A 19,606-nucleotide genomic window follows, 5' to 3' on the forward strand; every position below is an offset into this window, starting at 1 on the left:
TTGTTATTAGATCAAAGAGAAATTCAGATGACTCCAAGTCATACTGTTGCAGTAAAGCAACAATAAATTTCATTTTATAAAAAAATAATAATTTATTTAATTGTAAATGTATATCAAGATAATCTGTTCACACAAATGCCACATAGCCAAGTAACTTTTTTTATTTAGTTTCTATAAAGCTAGAACAGTGTATTAGTTTGGATACTTTCTTAAAGTTTCCTTAGTTTTTATTTATTTTTTCTTTGTTTTTTCAATTCCAAATAACCTTTGGGACATACTGTACGACTATTGAACACAGGGCTCCATTTCTTATTTCTTACAACACTGTGAAGCTCCAAATGGTAAAAATTGCTCAAAGTCTATCAGCATCTGTGGAGGATATCATAGTGTTATGCACTACATGAAAGCTGCTAATGGATGTTGCCGGGCCAAGACCTAAGAGACCAGCACTAATGAAAACATGGAGAGGCGGGAGATCAGCGTGTGCTCCCTGCAGTGCACAGAAAAACAGAAAGGTCTTAGTGAGAGGTGCATCTATTTCTGTGTGTATGTGTTTGCTAAAATAAAGTCAGAAAAAGAAATTCATCATCACAATGAAGATGGGAAAATTCTATTTGTATCATTACTTTTTTTATTTTGAGAAACAAAATATTTGCATTAGAGAAAATTATAATAGTATAGCCTGCAGATGGTTAGCTTAGCTTTGCTCAAAATCTTGAGATGAGAAAATAAACAGACTGCATAAAACATCACCAGGAATATATTACATTAATGTAATCTAGTAAACCAACCCTGTAAATAGCAGATGAGAGCATAGATTCATTAGGAGAAAGGTCAATCAAGTGAAGAGTGTTTTTTTTTCTTTCTTTCTGTTATACATGAACAACAAAATAATCCTGAAAGTAGTGTGGAAAATTCAGCTTGGACTCTCGGTTTCAGCAGCTATTCACACACAGCTATTCACGGTGGGATAGTCACAGCCAGAAATATGTTCTCACAACTGTAAATTCTGCAGTGTGGAATCTAGGCACCGGAGGCAAAACAGGATGCTTAAAGTACACTGTGGAAATCACACTAAGTATGTTTCTTCAACATTGCAGAAAGAATATATCAAACCAGACTTTTAAAATGTGTATGGACATTTACATTTTAGCCTGACCAAAACTGAATGAAATCAAAGTTCTCAAAACTGGACAAAGACACTCTGATGATAATGTCGTATGCAAACGCTCCAAGAAACTCAACTGGGTTTACGTAACGTATGTCCAATGTTCTTGAGGGCCTCTGACCTGCAGCTGTAAATGTTTCCCTGCTCCAACACACCTGATCAAAATTAAATAGATCTCAACATCTTGTTGTCAACTTTGTCAAAGCTGTTAATGATCCATTAATCTGAGTCTAGTGTATTGAAGCAGGAAACATTAAAAACATGCAGGACAGCGGCCATTGAGGACCAACTTTAGACATCCCGGGCTTCGGTGTTCTGCGCATGTTCCAAAGTTCTTTTTTTACCTAGACAAAGTCAGAAGCAGCAGAAAACGTATGTCCAGTGTGCGGCATCATACACTAGATAAGTTACTATGTATTTCAGTTCAGACAACTTTATTTATCCTTAAAAGACAATTCAGTTTCACAAAGTACACAACAGACACAACCTACATCCACCAAACGTTAGATCTGCTTCTCACCAATATATATAGTGACTTACGTATCAACATGAGGTACACAAGCGAAAAGTTGGCGTTTAGCCCCCTAATGGCAGAGGGTATGAAGGACATGGAGTAGCAATATGCTTTTACAGGTGAAGCAGAATGGCAGAGCTGTACTGCGTGTCTAATCATGATCTGTGAATATCTGCAGTAGTTTGCTGAGGACCTGGGAGAAGATGCAGAGCGGACAGCTCTGGCTGGTCTTCCTCCCATATGTCACAATAAAAACCTGCTAAACCAGAACCAAGTTTGTGGGGGATTAATCGCTTAAGTAACAATTGCTACAGTAATCTTCTGCAAAAATCCTGAGCGAATGCTGGGAACACATATACTTTCACGTGAAGACCAACTAGAATACGTCAAACATTTCAGAGCTACAGTTCATGTGTGAAAACAGCTAAACATGGTTACACAGTTTGACTTGAACAACCAATTGTCTCAGCCTGGTGGCCATTAGAGGAAAAGCAGATTTAAGGCACTTCAATATGAGCTTTACTTTTTAGATCTGAGGGTTACATCCATCCTTAACATATAGATTATTATTATTGCTGCAGTATGCCACTAGATTATTAGGAAAACGGTAGCTAGCTGTAGGATTCACATGTTAAGAAATGGTCTGGACATAACCAGACTTGTGTCTGAGGCAGGTGTGTACTTGTATACAGTCAACATTTGTTACTGTTTCCAGCTTTTAAACAAATTGAGCTCAAGGGTCTCATCTAAGTCTAAACAAGAGAGGGAGTTTAAGAGTGCTGGCTTAGTGTTGAAGCTATTTGTGTAATTCCTGTAGTTTAAATCTACACATATTGCATGTTTAAATTACATGTTTGTCAGTCTGCAGCTTGAAAAAGGTGGTATGGTTCATTCAGATCCTGCATGTGACCACAAAGAAACACAGCAGCACAAAGATAGAAAAACCTCCTGTGGTTAAAACATGCACCACAGTGACCCCACCAATGGACAACTACAGGGGAAGTGGACTACTAATGGAGACAAGACATCGAGCAAGTTAACAGGCACAACGGAAAAAACAAAGAGAGACAGACACGATTCCTCTACCTGAGCACCTCGGAGAGCGAGGAGTCGCTGTCATCCGACCTGGAGGCAGAAGAGGAGCAAGGAGAAGGAGGGGTGGGGTGGGAAGAGGAAAGGGTTAACCACGCTAAGAAAAGACAGAAGGGTTACTGGCAAAGGGTTAAAAAGGGAGGAACAACTAGTAGAAGGATTTGAGAGATAAAGAAGTGCACAAACTGGAGGGAAAGATCAATCAAATGATAGAGCTTGCCCAGAGATAATCAAGCAAACATGTTTCTTAAAGAGAAAAAAAAAGATTTTTTTCTTTGACCTTTTTCTGCAGATGTGCTACTGTAGGTAAAGCCACGCTTAACATTCGGTGGGCTTTTCTCCAGTGGTGTTAGAACATTAAGGGTTAATGATTGGAAGAAATAGAGATATTTGGGGAAATGCAGTCATTTGCATTCAGGCTAAGAATTCAGAGGAAAAGACTAACACCCCTCAGTGGCACTCATTGCACAGCTATTTGGCTTAGCTTAGCATATAAGAACAGAAAGAGCTAAAACAAACCTGAGTCTGTGTAAAAATGGCTAAATCTGCTCCACAAGCAGCACAAATCCATCCAAAAACCATTTATAGAAAATTGTAACTTGTTTTATATTAAAGTTTTGTATTGATTAAACACAGACGACGTAGCAAACTCTGCTGTATTGCAAGCCTTAGAGCTGCTAATAGACGATTGTTTTTGTTTCTTTTGTTCCCCTGATAGCTGCAGAAATAGACCTAAGTTAAGCCAACAGCTGCTGGCTGTTGCCTCATATTTAGTGAACAGACATGAAAGCGGTGTCAGTCTTCCCATCCAAACCTCTGCGAGAAAGCAAATACTTCCAAAAGTGTTAAATCAGACCAAAGAAACATAAATGAACCCAAAAAAGAGGGAGGTGGGCAGAAAGGAAGCACTGATCCTTGGATAGTCTAACACAAAGATCACAGAAGTGAGTGTGACAGTTTTTATCTTTTTTTTTCTGCTCTTTGTGCTTGACTATGAGGTCAGAGTCTTCTTCTAAATGTACTTTTTCCAGACATATTTGGGGAATTAGTACAGAAAGAGGTAAAGGGATAGCACACAGGGTTAACGAAGGGAACAATCCAGTTGGCTGGAGGATAGAGGAAAAACTCCACGCTGCATCCATACCTTCAGTTTAGCTTAAATCGAAACACTAGTATGTGTGTAACAGCACATTAGACAAGTTATTATACTGTAAATATTTTATGGATTCTGGTTCGTCACCTTGAGGGCTTGTGATGTTCTCTCTGAGCATGAAATAATAAAAGTAAATGTTCTGGAAATGTCTGGAGGGAACAGCAACATTACAAGGTGATAACAATTCTTCCATTTCTTCTTATTTACTGTCAGTTACGGGAGCTATCAGCATACAATTATCTAGGCTCTCACCCCAAAATCCTTTTAAAAATTCAAGGGTTTCACAAATGTGAAGTGAATTTAAAAATGGATCTGAGATTGAAAGCCTCTTTATCCTCGAGATAACAAGAAAACTTTGTTGTAAATGTCTCTTCTTCATTTTCATCTTGTGTTACAAATCCACGTCAAATGCATGATCCCAGTCTCACGGGCACCCAAACTACTTTAAGATGAATCAGTGAAGAAAAAAAGGCTAATTAAAGTCACATAAAATGGGAAAAAAATTTTATTGGATTTTAATGGTTTTAGTGAACTGGTAAAGAAGTAAAGAGCATCAGGATGCCCTCTCTTTGTTTCTCATTTGAGAGTCAGTAATACACAGATTATTCAGTTGGCTTAACATTTTAAGATATCAGCGACATTTGCATAAATATACATTAATGGATGCTTGTGATGATGACTTTAAGGTCTGAGTTCAGTCAGTATCAGGGATGGCAGGACAATGAAACAAGTCAAATGGAAATAATGGTTAAAATGATAAACACTTGTACAAAATAAATACCAACCAGAGATCATCTCTGTTTGCACAGCATTTGCATACCTCACATATAACTGAGTTCTCTTTCCATCAAAATAAAAATTATCACCAAAAACAAAATAAAAAATAAACAAATGAAAAGCAAAAAGCCTGCAGCCACTGAGGAGAAAAAAAATCTTACACCAATGAGAAGTCATCTCCTATGCACCCTATAAAAGACCATGAGCATGCACACCCTCCTGCGTTATCAATTCAAAATGGCTACTAACTGCAACAGCTGCATGACAACATGACATCAAATGAGTCATCTCATTTACCTACCCCTGGTCCAGATAATGAGGAACCACAGGCTCCAGCGAACACAACACATGCAGTTATTAACACATACAGCAGACATCCGCACAGTAACAGCAGCCTAACTCTGTCTCACACTAACACTGCTACCAATTAGAGAGTCTGTAAAGCTAGGAAATGCCAAGGCTCAATAACAAACAGAAAACAAATACATTTACAGCAGAGGCTGGTTGAAATGAACTGCGTGACAATAATCAGAAGAGAAAGCTGGAGTTGATTGTCCAGGGACCAGAAGAAGGAAACCTATCAGCTGCTGATATGAGCCTCGTACCAACATTATTCCTCAGTATGATTAAGCGAGATACACAGTCAGAGGCATTTACAACATTCTTTTACCTTTATGTCTGCCAACACCATCAGACAGAAATCCTGTCTCAATCAGCATCAACAAACTCAAATACAATAAGCTAAGATTAATCCGAGTTTTATAAATCAAATTCTGCACTACAACACAAGCTTATTTTCTCTTCTGTGGACAGAATTTACTGTACATAAACGTCATGCACAACACATCATCTCACTGACATGCAAACACGACTTCTCTGACAGCAAATCACAATGGAAGGTCTTACTATCTGATCTTCCAAATTGGTTTCCTGGTAATTTCTCCGTATGGATTGAAAGCACGCTGTAATTACATCATGTTGATACTGTTACCAGATACAGATTTGAAAAGCTTTTGTGTTTAGACTCTTGCATTTACCAGTTAGATTCTATGACTGTTTGCACCATTTGTTTCCACAGGATCTAGATCAGTGCCAGAAGAAAAGAAGTGAGATTCATCTGCACTTTGCTCTTAAAAGGTCTGACATTCACTCTGTTCTGTACCATGGGCAAGGAGAAAATAAAATAAAGAAACAAATGGTTTGAGCTGCAGTTAAGATGATCAGATGAGTGTGTGTGTGTGTGTGTGTGTGTGTGTGGACAAAATGTACGGTGTGTATGTTTCTATGCAAAACTACACTCACTTGTCCAGAGCAGAACCTTGGGTTTGGTTGCTGGTCAGCCTTGAGAAGACGTTGCGGTCGTTCCTGGTCCTCAGAGGAGGAGATGAGGGGGGAGTGTAGCCATCGGTGGGCCTGAGGAATGTGGGAAAGGCAAGAAATGAAAGTATGTAAATGAAAAGGTTGGGCCTAATTTAGAGTGGTTGGTCAAACAATGTGAGCCGTCTGCAAGGAAAATACGTTACCTGTATGCACGGTCATAAGACTTCCTTCTTGTTATGGGGGAAGTGTCATAGCCCCGAGACTGCCTGGGACTGACACACAGACAAAAGCAAGCAGACTAAGAGGAATTTCAAGGTAGAGCAAAAGCTACGTGCAATAAATAAATAAATAAAAGATGAGAGAAATCAATGTCAACTTTTGGCAATCTATTACCAGCAAGGCTTTTAAGCTACTTGGCCCATCCTGTTAAACTTTAGGAACATTTCTGATCTAAATTTGATCTAGTCACTTTTATGTAAATCTCTGACTTACAAAGTGTGTCCCCTAATAGGCAGGCTGATGGTTCGGGATGCCCTGTCCCTGTGGTAAGGTTCTCGCAGGGCCAAACTGAGCGCTAGAGTCCCTGGAACGAGACTCAGACCAGACTCCTGGATGTCTGTCAGTGATGCCAGAGACTTGGTGATGTGCTGCTGTTTGCTGCCTGATGATGGGTCCAGAATGGGTCCGAGGTACTCGGCTGACACTGCCTTCATCTGGGCCGACAGACGAGGCTCCAGCTGGATGAAATATGTAACCAATTTGTGTTACAAAAGAACCACAGAATAAGAATGAAATGAAGAAGAAAGAGAAAATGGAAACATGGGGCATTAAATAAAAAAATGAGGCTGAATTTAATTAAGACAGTCTGAAAAGAGTAAAGAGAATCTGAAAGCAGCTATGCAAATGACAGAATTTAGTCTAGGTCCTCCATTCTTGGGGTCAAACGAAGACAGGCTACAGAAAATTAATTGTAGTAAAAATAAATTAATAAAATACACAAAAATAACATAAAAAATGGATCTGTGTCAAATCTGTGGTTCTCTCACCAGCAAGCTTTACAAAAGTGGGCTTGTTTTAAATATTAGCCTGCACTGCCACCCTGTGGCTGCAAAACAAGAATAGCACAAGCCCCCCCCCCCCCCCCAAAAAAAAAAAACACTTGTCTAACCTTCAGTTTGAAATCATCCTGGCTGTTAGATTCCTTCATCTGAGGTACACTGAAGAAAAGACAGGAAACATTTTTAAGAAAATGTTTTTACTGAATATTTTAATTTAGCTTTTGACATTTTTAATGTAATAACAGCAGATAAAGTCATTTCATTTAAAATGGATGGTGGAAGTTTACCTGCTGTCAGAGGCTTGGCTGAACTCAGACGGCTCCTCGTCAGTGCTGGCATAGCCATTTTCTGGAAGTGCACAAAACACACAACCTATAAGTCCACAGTACACAGTATATATATACCCCCACCCCCTCCTTTTTTTTAAAAGCATAGACTTTTCATTTTTTAATATGATTCAAGCAACATTCAAAAAGCTGAGAAGAACAGTTGTGCAGCTTAAGCAAGAATTACCCATTCCTACAGTTCAGGGCTCCATAAGTTGTTGTTTTGAGTAGGTGACAGATCTGGACTGCAGTTCAGCTCTTTTATTACAAAGCTATGAAGTTGTCATACAGGCAGAATTCACTTTGGTTTTTGTCTTGTTTAAATAAAAAAGGTCTTGAATGAAAAAGTTGTTGAAGGGCAGACTAATTCCAACCCACACACACACACACACACACACACACACACATCACATCACATGTAATACTGCAACCACATGCTATACTGGCTACAGCTTAGGCTCCTGTGCAAAACCATTTACTTAATTCCCTTCCTGGTTGTAAATCTTACCATTACTGCCCACTTCTGCACATTCTGACATGAACTAATAGCACCATTGATTCTGTGCCCTGTTCAGACTTTTATTTAATGTATAAAACATTTTTGCAAGAGGACAAATTTTCATCATTGTAAAACTTATTTATCTTTACATTTGTACTTTACAGTCTTGCTTTAAACCTGCAGACCGACCTACATAAGAGTGCCAGTGTTATGCTGGGAAGCTCACTTTATTTTTTTACCATCCTCTGCCACCTGTAGTAATGTTAAAATATCCACTAACACATGAATTACAACTGGCCCCTCAGCATCCATATCCAGTCCTCTGCTGCAGCTCTGAAACCCCTCCATGATTCCACAGTTTCAAAGACGATGATCATTTTGAGTTGAGATCATCAAACAAAGGACTGTTTTCCACTTTTCCTCAGATCATTTTAAAAGAGCTCGGACCCAGAGATAGTAAAATATTTGGGAATGTTTTTAAAATGTGAGGTCATTCAGTGATTTCCATCACAGAATCCTGCCTGTTTCAAGTTAAACGATGCAACTTGAGTTTAGATTTGTGTATTTTTTTGTGCTTCCAGTTTGTCACAGATTGAGGAAACCCTCCCCCATCTTCACTTCTGAAAGTCTCAGCCTCATTGGGTTGCAATTTTACTCTTTTTTTAAAGAGTTTTTTTTATTTATTCTTTAAAATTCTGATTGTTATTTTATTAAATACTTCATACATAATTCAACCCAGATACTTAATTCCCACATATACAATGACAGTTAAAAAAGCCCCACATGAGATAACAAAACAGATAGTGTTAGGAAATATTCTGTGTGGCTTACTCATAGGCAATATCTTAAAAATTAATTAATTTTGCAACATTTTCAACACATCAACATGTAGTTATGGGAAAACACAGAACATGTATTACTGAGAAGAGGAGGGGAGGAAAGAGAGAACTCAATAGGCTTTAAAAGAAGTATGAATGTCACTTCCTCATTCTGAATTTACCTCTATTGTTCTTCACGCAGAAACAAAAACCACCCGTACTAGAGGTTGGAAGTTATAAAGTACAAATATTTTCATATTAAAATACTTTTTTTTTTTTTCCATTTTTCGACTTTTACTACTTTTTAAAACAAATGTGTGTGTGTTTTTTATTTCTGACATTTTTGCAAAAATCTAATTTTATAAAAGTTGGCTTTGGGGTTGTATTTAGCTGAAGCACTCTGCAGGACTTGCAAAGATCATACTAGGGTTGTATTTAGCTGAAGCACTCTGCAGGACTTGCAAAAATCATACTAACACAGTGACACCACAGCGAGCTCAGTCACCTCTTTCAGTCTGTTATGAGAGACAGACAGCTGGATGTCAGATGGGTAAAAAAGCAGGAGCAGAAATACCACATTATAACAGGATGCAAACTGCTAATATTTGTAATAAATGATCAGATTTTTACAAAATTTCACTGAAGTGCAAGTTGAAACAAGTTTAGTCCAAGCCTGGTACACATATAACGATATTTGGGCTGTTTTTGTCCTGATTTTGCCTCATCGTGAGATTTCCCTGTCCAGTGATCATTTGGTCTGAGGTGTGTTACGAGCCGATTTGTCCCAATAATCCGCTCCGAAACGGGTCGTAGCCGACAATGGGGAACATTGAATATGTTTAATATTTCAGTGCTGATTTCTGAAGAACGCCGACGACTCGTGCATTGTGATACGTGGGTGGTGACGTGGAATGTAGCCAATCAGAGAGCGAGCTGGCTGGGGAACAAGGAATTAAATAAAGTCTGTGCTCCCACTGTCTCCGGTCTGTTATTTTTTTTTAGTTCTGGCTTTTTCTGTTAACAATAGTCCCAAGACCACCATCATTCCCTCGTCCTATATATCCTCTTCCATGCTGTGTGATGTGTTTTTCGATTGTTACTATGTTTCTTCTTCTATGTTTTTTGCCGGTTGTCGCTATGGTTCTTCTTCTACGTTTCAATGTTTGTCCGGCTCGGAGGACTGGATTGTAGATGAGTGGCTGGACAGCATCGTCGTGTATGTGTTGTTCCGTGATTACATTTTCAGAGCACACCACAAACAGTACGATCAAAACTGATTTTTTTTATCTTCACATGTGAGGTCTCGACCAGATAAAAAAATCGTTATGTGTGCCAGGCTAGATGGTTGTCAGTTTTTCATTATTCTGATGGATGTGTAGACTAGAGGGATATCACACCTTGGTTTATTTTCATTTTATGTGCACAATATTAGTATTTCCATTGCAACTCTAACACAACAGAATCATTTTTACTTTGCATCTACATAGAATTCCAAACATTCAGGCTGATTTCAGCCTACTAAATAGGGCTACAACTTTTCTAGTTAACAGTCTCTTGATTTAATAAACATAATGTAACTATAGAGTGCGAGTGTAATGTGAAAAGAGATATGTCAGGAATAAATGACAGAACTGACAACACCCCACAGAGCAGCCAGTTCTTCCTCACCCATCATCTTAACTCAACTGTTTGAAGTTGTTGACTAAAAAAATATTCTTGTCAAATACAGTCTCAGCGTAATTATATATCTATATATTTAATAAATATATAGATATATAATGCAATGCAATAAATATTATTTATAACAGTATATCTTCAATATATAATTCTTTTATTTTCAATCAGAAAGATTAAATATTCTTCAAATCATATGGAATTAGAACTGCAATTGTCCTCACCCTGCTGGACGTTGTGGATGAGAGCCTGCAGTTCAGGGATGTATTCAGCCTTTTCCCGTAGTGCATCCAGGATTATGTGATTGTGGGATGAGCCGATCACATCTGTCTGCCTCAGCTGGCCCTCAAGCAGCCTGATCTGAGCCTCCTTCTGAGCCACCTGCAAACTCTGCACAAACACAAAGACTTAATGTCAAAACCCTACAATACAGTCCTGTAACAATGTCCTGTAACAATAAAGGTTTAGACAAAAAAAAAAACGATCTACATAATGAAAATAGTGTTAAAATTGCATGTTCAGTTTTTATTGATAGCTTGCGTGAAGAAATGGGTCCTTAATTTTATGCTCCAGTATGCCACTAGATGGCATGCAGACATTATTTACTGAAACCTCAGAGGACTGCAGTGTAAGGCAAGGCAAGGTACGTTTCATGTACAAGACAATTCAAGGTGCTTTGCATAAAACATTTAAGGCATTACAGTGGGGTTGCAGATGAAGCCTTAAAATACAATAAAAACAAACTTTAAAAAGAAAAAGACAAAAAAGCTCAAATAAAATAATATAAAATGCAAGAAATAACTGTGGTTTTTAACCCTGATTTAAAACTGCTGAGAGTCTCAGCAGACCTGCAGTTTTCTGGAAGTTTGTTCCACATGTGAGGAGCATAAAAGCTGAACGCTGCCTCTCCATGTTTAGTTCAGACTCTGGAAACTTGACCCTGATGACCTGAAAGACCTGGTTAGTTCTTAATAAAGCAGAATGTATTTTGGACCTAAACCTTTCAGCGCTTTATAAACTAACAGCAGACTTTGAAGTCAGTGTAAAGATCTGAGGACTGTCGAGCAGCATTTTGGACTGACTGAAACTGTCTGATGGACTTTTTAGGGAGACCTGTAAAGAAAGTGTTACAGCAGTCTAACCTCTGCAGGGGTCCTCACCTCTATCATCAACCTCTCCTTGAAGCAGGCTGCTGTCCCCAAATGCTTTAAACAGACCAACATAGTCCCTGTCCCCAAAAAATCCCCCATTACCTTTCTGTATGACTACCGCCCCATCACACCGACATCCACCATCATGAGGTGCTTTGAAAAGCTGTTCAAAACCCACATCCCTCCTCTCCCAGTCTCTGGCCCCCCTACAGTTTGCTTAACGGCCAAACAGATCCACTGATGACACCATCTTACTGATGCTGCACTCTGGCCTCTCCCACCTGAGCCATGGGAACACTAATGTGAGAATACAGCTCAGCATTCAGTACAAAAGTTCTAATGAAGGTCGTCCATAAGCTCAGGATCCCAGGACTAATGGCTTCTGCAAATGGCTGCAAAACCAAAGAAATGGTCATAGAATTCAGGAAACGCAGGGAGGGGTCAGGGTCACTCACACCCCCCCAATACTACACTGAGTGAAACACTTTTATATTTTTGCGACACACATTTACATAATAGAAAGCATATTTACATTTACAAAATAAAACTCCAATGCCAAAACACTTTTACCAAGGATTAAACAATTTTACATTTCAGGAAAAAAACAACAATTGAAAATGTGAAACACTTTTTCAATCTTTGATGAAAACTATATATGCAGCATTGTACTTTTGATTTTTTGTAAATGTAAATATGGTTTCTGCTATGTACATTTGTATCACAAAAATATAAGTGTTTCTCGCAATGTAATATGTTTTGCACTTCCCAGCCACCGTACTTATATTTACTTTTGCACATTTTTTTACAGACTTATTTGCTGTTTCGAAGCCAAGTGCTGACTTTTAATCTTCCTTAAGCGTCCTTAAGTGTAATAGGTCTGTCTATAATAGGTCCTCATATCGTCTCATATTTTAGTTTTGTTTAAGTTGTTTTCAGATTTTCTAATAGCCCACCTTGTCTATGGAAGCTTTCAGGAAGTGGTCCAACAGGTGCCGGGCTTCAGCCAGGGAGCAGGAGCTGATCACCACTGACGTGTCCACTGAGTCCAGCTCATCCTGTAGACAGTACCAAAAACAGGAATTACTGTTCATCACTGGAGGCATCCTGACATGTGTATTTATACATTTATTTTGGTTGTTTTCATACCTTGGTCTCTTCTATTTGCACAATGGTGGCCTGGCAGTCTGACAGACTGTCATTGATGTAGTCTATATTAGCATTCAGCACCTCAATGTCCTCATTAATCTCCTGAAGGAGGCGGTCCTCAGCCTCTGGTCCCTCCCCATCTGCCATCAGTACCTCCCTCTTATGAGAGAGTGCTTCCTGCTGGGCAGTTAGCTCCTCTCGCTTCTGACTCATCAAAAACACAAATGCACACACAGCAAAAAAAAAAAAAAAAAAAAAAAAAAACAGTAAGTGCCTCTATTACAACAAAAGATAAAACAAATAAAATTTGTTCTACATTTAGATTTTTACTCCTACACTTACTTATTGCTCTGATCTCTTTGTGAAGCGACTAGTGAGACTACTGGCTAAAAACCGAAGAGGAAGGCTTTTGCTCTCTCTTACACATTTTAGCATATACGCAATTACAAGGAAAAGAGGAAGGAAGAGCCCCACACTTTGTTTCAGTTCTTTCTGACATGAAGTGAGTCAGGTGTGTAAATCCAGCAACTACTCTTCAGCTAACCATCAATGCCCCATTCTAATAACCACTTCCAGCCTATTGTTTAGTGCTGCAAGTTTAATCCACTTCTTCCACCAAACCACATTTAACCACCTTGATGAGACGATCCATGTCTGCTTCCACATTAGAGATAGTCATTCTCTGCATGACTATATCTAAGATGCGACGCTCGAGGGCTTGCCACTTCTGACGGGCAGATTTGGAGAAACTGTTGGCTCTTCCAGTTGCTGCAGGGCTGCCCAGACCTACTGGCTTCCGCTGCAACTTCTTCCTGCTGCTGGGAAGGTGTAATGAAAATGGAGAGAAGAGAGATAAATCAGATCTGTGACAAAAACAATCAATACTCCCTCTGACAGACGGTTACTCAAGGTCTAAATAACAATATTAAAACTCAAATCAGTTCTTGTCATTAAGTATGGAATATCTTTAACTTCCTTAACTTCTCATTAAATAGCCAGCGTATGGAGTAAATTTGGTAGCAGCTAATGCTACTGAATGTATATTCTTAGCATCAGTTGTGCAATGATCACATCAACTCTTCTTACCCAATGACCCGTGTTCCATCCATGCTCCCTTCACTTTCTCCCAGGTATCCGTACACATTGTTCTTGTTGTTCCACTGCCGCACCAACCCGCTTACAGTCCTCGCAGTCTCGGGTTCAGAGCTGCTTGCTGTTGTGCTGGCTGACAAATCAGCTCCAGAATCTGTAACCGGGGGAGTCTGGTTCCAGCGGGCCACCCTCCCAGCCACGCGATCCGACATGGGCTTGGCCAGGCGCCGCAGGGCAGTCACCTCCTGGGTCTTCCTGCGCAGCACCAGCTCTTGCTGCCGCTTCTGAGACTCCAGCGCTCGAATCTGGTACTAAAATGCAGCAGCAGGAGGAGACATGCAAGTTTTATTACTCAGCTTTTTTTTTTGTTTTGTTTTTAATTACATTTTGTCTTGCTATTTAAATGCTATTTAGATTACCAAGTAGGGCTTGTTTACTTTTCCACACAAAACGCTTACAACACTTATTTAAGACTTAAAATGAGGACCTAAATAAAAGGATTATGAATGAATCCCAGAGCATGACAGTTTTAACATTTTCATCCTTGCTCATAATCTCACTCCTCAAGGGAAAACAAATAAAGATGGAAGGTAATACTTGTAGAGTTTTGTGCCAACTTTAAATATAAAACACCATCACATGCATGAATCCGGTTTTACGTGTGCCAGGCAAACAGATGGAGGCGTGTATGCGTATTTACACACATACATTCATTCTGCTACCAACTCAGCGACATTAAGGAATTTTTAAATGCAGTAAGGAACATATCTTGAAAAATATACTTATATTTCTTACATTTTAATAAAATACGCTCAATCTTATATTTCAAATCAATTTCACAATAATTTTTTTTCTGACACCGGAGCTAAAATGTAAATATACATGCAATCAGAATGGACCATCATCCCCCTGTGAAGTGAGATGTTCTCCTTGCTCAGGTGCTGCTTAACCTCTTGCCGCCGCTGCTCCTTCTTCAGCTGAGCGATTTCACGGTTCCTCTTCGCCTCCACCATCCTCCTCCTCTGCTGCTCCTCCTTCATCTGCTTCATTAGCACCACCTGCAAACAGCAGAAAATGCACCTGATCAAACATGTTCTTCCTCCCTGCCACCATTCCTGACTCTCCTCATCATTGCCTTACCTTTGCTTTCTTCATCTCGTTAACCTCAGCTTGGAGTTTCTTGAGCTCCCGTTCGTACCTCCCCTGGTTTTTGAGGAGACGTGCATGCTCCTTTTGCGCTGCTTGCAATTTGAGCAGGTCACGGTTCATCTCCTTAAGGCGCTTTTCATACTCCTGCTTGATTTTGTTGGCCTTCTCCTCCGTGTAGTTTTCCATGGACACTGCACAGTCGCAAAATGCCGTTAAAAAGATGCAGTCAGGAAACTTTACTTCACACCATGCATTTTAACTGAACTCACTGAGGTTCTGCAGCACGCGGTCTCGCTCCAGCTGTGTGTCTCTGATCTTGTTTTGCAGTAGGATCAGCTTCTCCTCGTACTGTAGCTTCAGCATCAGCAGCCTCCTCTGGCTGTTCTCCAGCTCATCTATAAGCCTCTGTTTAATCTCAATCTCACAGGTCAGGTCTGCCAGGTCTGCCTGGAAGTTGGCTGCAGGTTAGAAGATTAACAAAAATGTTTAAACTCCACTTGATATGGTTTGCATTTTGCATATATTTTGAAGAAGAAAAGAATAGATGAAAATAGAAAAATAAATAAACATTAAACCTTTCATATTTGATAACTCCTGTATTTGGAAACTGCTATTCTTACTCATTCTATATGAAATATATCTTCATCTTCACTGTAAATAGCTCATCAAACTAGGTGATTTCTTGCAGATAAACATCAGATGAATATAAACGGAGACAAAAACCCTGTTATTTTGCAACAGCAGATGCCAAGAGACGAACCTTTCTCATCTGAGTCAGAATCTGAGTCCACCAGACTCTCGTCACTTTCAAAATCATCCTCCTCTTCCCTGCCCTCTTCTTCGTCCTCACCCTCATCTTCATCACAGCCACTCTCTTCCTGCAGCGGAGACATGATATCCTACACACAAACACACACATTTACACATCAGACTTCATTTTGACTGTACAAAGACTGAAAACAAACACAGGTACTCCTCACCTCAGTGTAATTGTCATCCGAGTCGATTTCTCCATTCTGTCCGTTTTCACCGCTCCGCCTGTTCTCTCCATTCTCGTGGGTGTGCAGCTTTACTCTTTTCTTCAAGCCCTTCTCCAACTCTGGACTGCAGAAGAAAAAACAATAGTGCAAGTGTTACGGGTTATACACAGCATTTGAAGGCATGTGTAAAATCATTTCTATAGGAAGATTTACCAAGAACAAGCTAAATAACTATATACGTTATCCTGCAATAGTAATCAGAAAACAGAAGCAGAAACACTCTACATCCAAAGAGAGATGGCACACACTCCAAACATCCATCAGTAGGGCTTTAGGAGTGTTGCCAAGTGATGTACGTATGGTAAAATCATCCCTCTTAAGTCACTGGCAAAGTCCACTTCAGTGCATCAGTTTTATTACCAATTTTATTTTCCCCTTTGCTCTCTCTTTTAGTGCTTATCACCCATCCCATCTCTAAATTCCCCATCGTCCTCCATCTCTATGCCATTAGACCACCATTAGCCTGTAAGGTTGTGTACTCTTCTCTATCATGACCCAAAGGCCAACAGTCTAGACCTTTTTGTGTCAGAGCAAATGTTACTGCTGAGCAATGGCAGCGTCCCAATTCTCCCAGAGTCCCCCAGCCATAAATGACTTGTGATGTAGCTTTGAAAGAGAAAAGTAATGAAGAGAGGAGAGTATGAAAATTAGGCCCTTTAGCTTTTTAAAATGAGCATGTTTATTCATGAAGACTGAAGACAGCCATTTAGAAGTAAATCTGATAAAGATATTTGACCGCTGTGCACGTTTCTTGTGATGTAGCTCCTGCTTTAATCTGTACCTTTTTTTTTTTTACATTTGGTAAATGGACTGTACTTATATAGCGCTTTCCTGTCAGCTTGACCACTCAAAGTGCCTTACACTACATATCACATTCACACACTCATACCGGGAGGCAGCGTGGGGTTAAGCGTCTTCCCAAAGGACACTTCGACATGTAGTCAGAGAAAGCCTGGAATCGGTTGAAAGACGACTGCTCTTCCTTCTGAGCTACAGTTGCCTATTGAAAAATGTGCATCCCTTTCTCCTCACCTCATCCTTCTCTGCCTTCTCTCCTTCTTCTTCAGCCTCTCAATGTCCAGCTTGGCACGGCGCAGCACATCTGTCATCTCAGCCTCCATGGACATGGGCACAGGAGAGGAGCCCGGGGGGTGGCCGGGGGCGGGGCTCAGATTAGATGCTGGGAATGGGGACCGAGAGGAAATCCGAGCCACCTGCCGACGCAGTGATTCATTTATGGCCTCACTCTCAAGAAGTTTGGTTCTGACAGATATGGAAGAACGGGACAGAAAGAGACAATTCAGATTCAGATTGACTGATTTGAAAGTGAATTGGTTTACATTTGAGTTATAATGAAAGGTCTGGATCTCTTACCTAAGCTCTTCAATCTCTCGGATATAGTTCTGAATAAGAGTCCCAATCTCCTCGTTGCCTTCACCTGCTCATCAAAAGGAAAAAAAAAATTATTCAAGTGTTTTAAGAGTGTAACCTTCAAGTGTTTAACCCTTAAAACTTTTTTTAACCCTTTTTTTTTTTTTTTTGCTATTTTTCGTCCACCTGTTTTGTTTTGTTGTTTTTTTAAGGACAGGCCTCAATAAAGTACAATGAATTAATGAATAGATAAAGCACCAGGAAGAACAACAAAAAGAGCAAACAGAATTTATTACTGACAGTACTTTGTAAAAAATGACACAGAACAACAGTGACCAAGCCTTTTCTCAATGGCATATCATTCCCACACAATGTAAACTATTTACATATTTACACTTTTACCTCAGAAAACCAACTCCAACTTAGCTTGTTTTGGTGCCACTGTGAATCAAAAACATCTTCTTCGCTTTATTCTAGCCTCAAAGGACCTTTACTTTAGCTATTTTCAGTAAGAACATATAACTTTATTGTCACTTGTTAATCTTTGCTTGCTCCTGATTGGACATTACCATCAATTTAAGCTGATTGTTGAAAGTTTGATATGTCTGGCTCAGAATGGAGGAGTCTTAGCAGCATAGTTGTGATAACAATCTTTTTTGTTTTTTTTTTATGAAAATGTGATAAATAGTTCTGTTATCACTGATTGTGGATTTACTATAGAGAGTCTCCGGTTATTTTATTTGCAGCTGGATTGTAAACCTCGTGGATGGGATATAAATGCCTGGAAAACTTCCATAGATCACCTAAAGGTAAGCTATCAATCATAATTCACCCCATGGAGTTACACACTACTGCTCCTGAGAAACTGTTGACAGAATAAGTGATAGTGCTCAGGGGAGCTGGTGATCTAGCAGAGTTTTAAGGGTTAAACTTTACATAAGCTCTTACGGATCTCTTTCACATACTTGACTTGGTGAGCAGAGCGCTGATCTCATTCGCCAAAAGATGTGTGACACGGGTGTTGAGGTGGTCAATAGTCTCCTGCATGGCCTTTACCCTGAGTCGCAGCGTGTCACTTTCTCTCTGCAGCATGGCGTTCTCTTGGTACAGGTCACTGTAGCCCTCCGAACCGTCCTCACATGCAACACGCTTCCCCTGCAAGGAGCAAACAGTTACCACCAAGAAAACAAATGTTTTAAGGACATAAATAACAGATGATGATCCAGGTCAACCAAACACTATGCGATTGTTTGAAATGAGTCAGTCTGCCTGTGGCCCTTCAATCAGCTATTGTAGAACTTCGCAAAAAAATCCAGTAGCTTAAGCCTTGAACAGAGTCTCACTATCAAATCTAGTGACAGCTCGAGACACTCCATTACTTCTACACTCCAATCACATCACATCGCTTATTACCACATCGAGGTCAGCTTGCGGTCTCGTCATAGTAACTTCCCTTTAGTAACCGTGGTAACCCTCTTAACTCCTAACTGATTGACAACTGCGGTAAAAGCTTACTTGTTTTTTTACAATCTGAAGAACAAAGTTGATTAAAAAGTGGAAACTTTAAACAGGCCCCCATTACTTTTACTTGACTCTAAAACGCAGCTGTAAATTCAGTTGAATAATCAGATAATCTCTATAAAATAAAGTAAGATGCCGATATCTTGTCAATTAATCTCATTTATAGACATGCTGCACAATAGGACAGGCATAAGTGGAAGTGCGTGTGTTCCACTAATGGCATCTAATGTAATATAGTTATCAGAAGCTGCAGCAGGAACGGCTTCTGCACCACAATCTTTTACTTCCATTAGCATTGTCCGTTTTCCTCTTCTACCCAGTTACTGTGATCTGTTACGACTTTATTGCATCATTTACACTGACAACCAAGACTTAGCCCTCTCTTTCAACTTGTCCATTTCCATGCGTCATGTCCTTCCCCCTTCTCTACAAGTCCTTTTTACATTTCTCTCTCTATCCATGTTCTCCTTTTAAACTCACTGCCTTGTACTCCATCAGTTCCATCTGGAGTCGGGCTACTTCAGCACGGAGGGCGCTGATCTGCTGACTGGTCTTGTCTTGGTTCACCACCACTTTGTTCTTGATGTTTCGGGCACGATTGGCATACTTCAGTGTGTTCAGCGTTTCCATGAAGTCCCGGTCTGACGGGCTGACACAGGCGATCATCACTGTGCGGCTAGAGAAGGGGAACATACTTATGTAAGAAGATGCTGATACACAGGGCAAAAAATTCCGCT

At 39.8% G+C, this 19,606-nt stretch overlaps 1 protein-coding gene across 4 annotated transcripts in view; it reads right to left on the minus strand.

The window, feature by feature from the left end:
- The window catches only part of kif21b (kinesin family member 21B), a 64,073-nt gene that overhangs the window by 16,796 nt on the left and 27,671 nt on the right, over positions 1–19,606 (minus strand). For 2 of the 4 annotated variants that reach the window (XM_041980740.1, XM_041980738.1), the window contains exons 8-27: positions 19,350–19,545; positions 18,314–18,503; positions 17,352–17,415; positions 17,010–17,240; positions 15,918–16,041; positions 15,698–15,836; positions 15,207–15,395; positions 14,929–15,128; positions 14,739–14,846; positions 13,783–14,099; positions 13,331–13,514; positions 12,697–12,900; positions 12,504–12,605; positions 10,624–10,789; positions 7,370–7,430; positions 7,193–7,241; positions 6,517–6,761; positions 6,228–6,296; positions 6,007–6,117; positions 2,769–2,807 (exon numbers count right to left, since the gene is read on the minus strand). In XM_041980740.1, the coding sequence (XP_041836674.1) occupies positions 2,769–2,807; positions 6,007–6,117; positions 6,228–6,296; positions 6,517–6,761; positions 7,193–7,241; positions 7,370–7,430; positions 10,624–10,789; positions 12,504–12,605; positions 12,697–12,900; positions 13,331–13,514; positions 13,783–14,099; positions 14,739–14,846; positions 14,929–15,128; positions 15,207–15,395; positions 15,698–15,836; positions 15,918–16,041; positions 17,010–17,240; positions 17,352–17,415; positions 18,314–18,503; positions 19,350–19,545 (2,988 nt within the window). The remainder of the gene's footprint in view (positions 1–2,768; positions 2,808–6,006; positions 6,118–6,227; positions 6,297–6,516; positions 6,762–7,192; positions 7,242–7,369; positions 7,431–10,623; positions 10,790–12,503; positions 12,606–12,696; positions 12,901–13,330; positions 13,515–13,782; positions 14,100–14,738; positions 14,847–14,928; positions 15,129–15,206; positions 15,396–15,697; positions 15,837–15,917; positions 16,042–17,009; positions 17,241–17,351; positions 17,416–18,313; positions 18,504–19,349; positions 19,546–19,606) is intronic. The other 2 variants (XM_041980741.1, XM_041980739.1) reach the window with 1 other exon arrangement.

This window comes from Melanotaenia boesemani, chromosome 3, assembly GCF_017639745.1.
Source record: "Melanotaenia boesemani isolate fMelBoe1 chromosome 3, fMelBoe1.pri, whole genome shotgun sequence".
Classification (NCBI taxonomy): Eukaryota; Metazoa; Chordata; class Actinopteri; order Atheriniformes; family Melanotaeniidae; genus Melanotaenia; species Melanotaenia boesemani.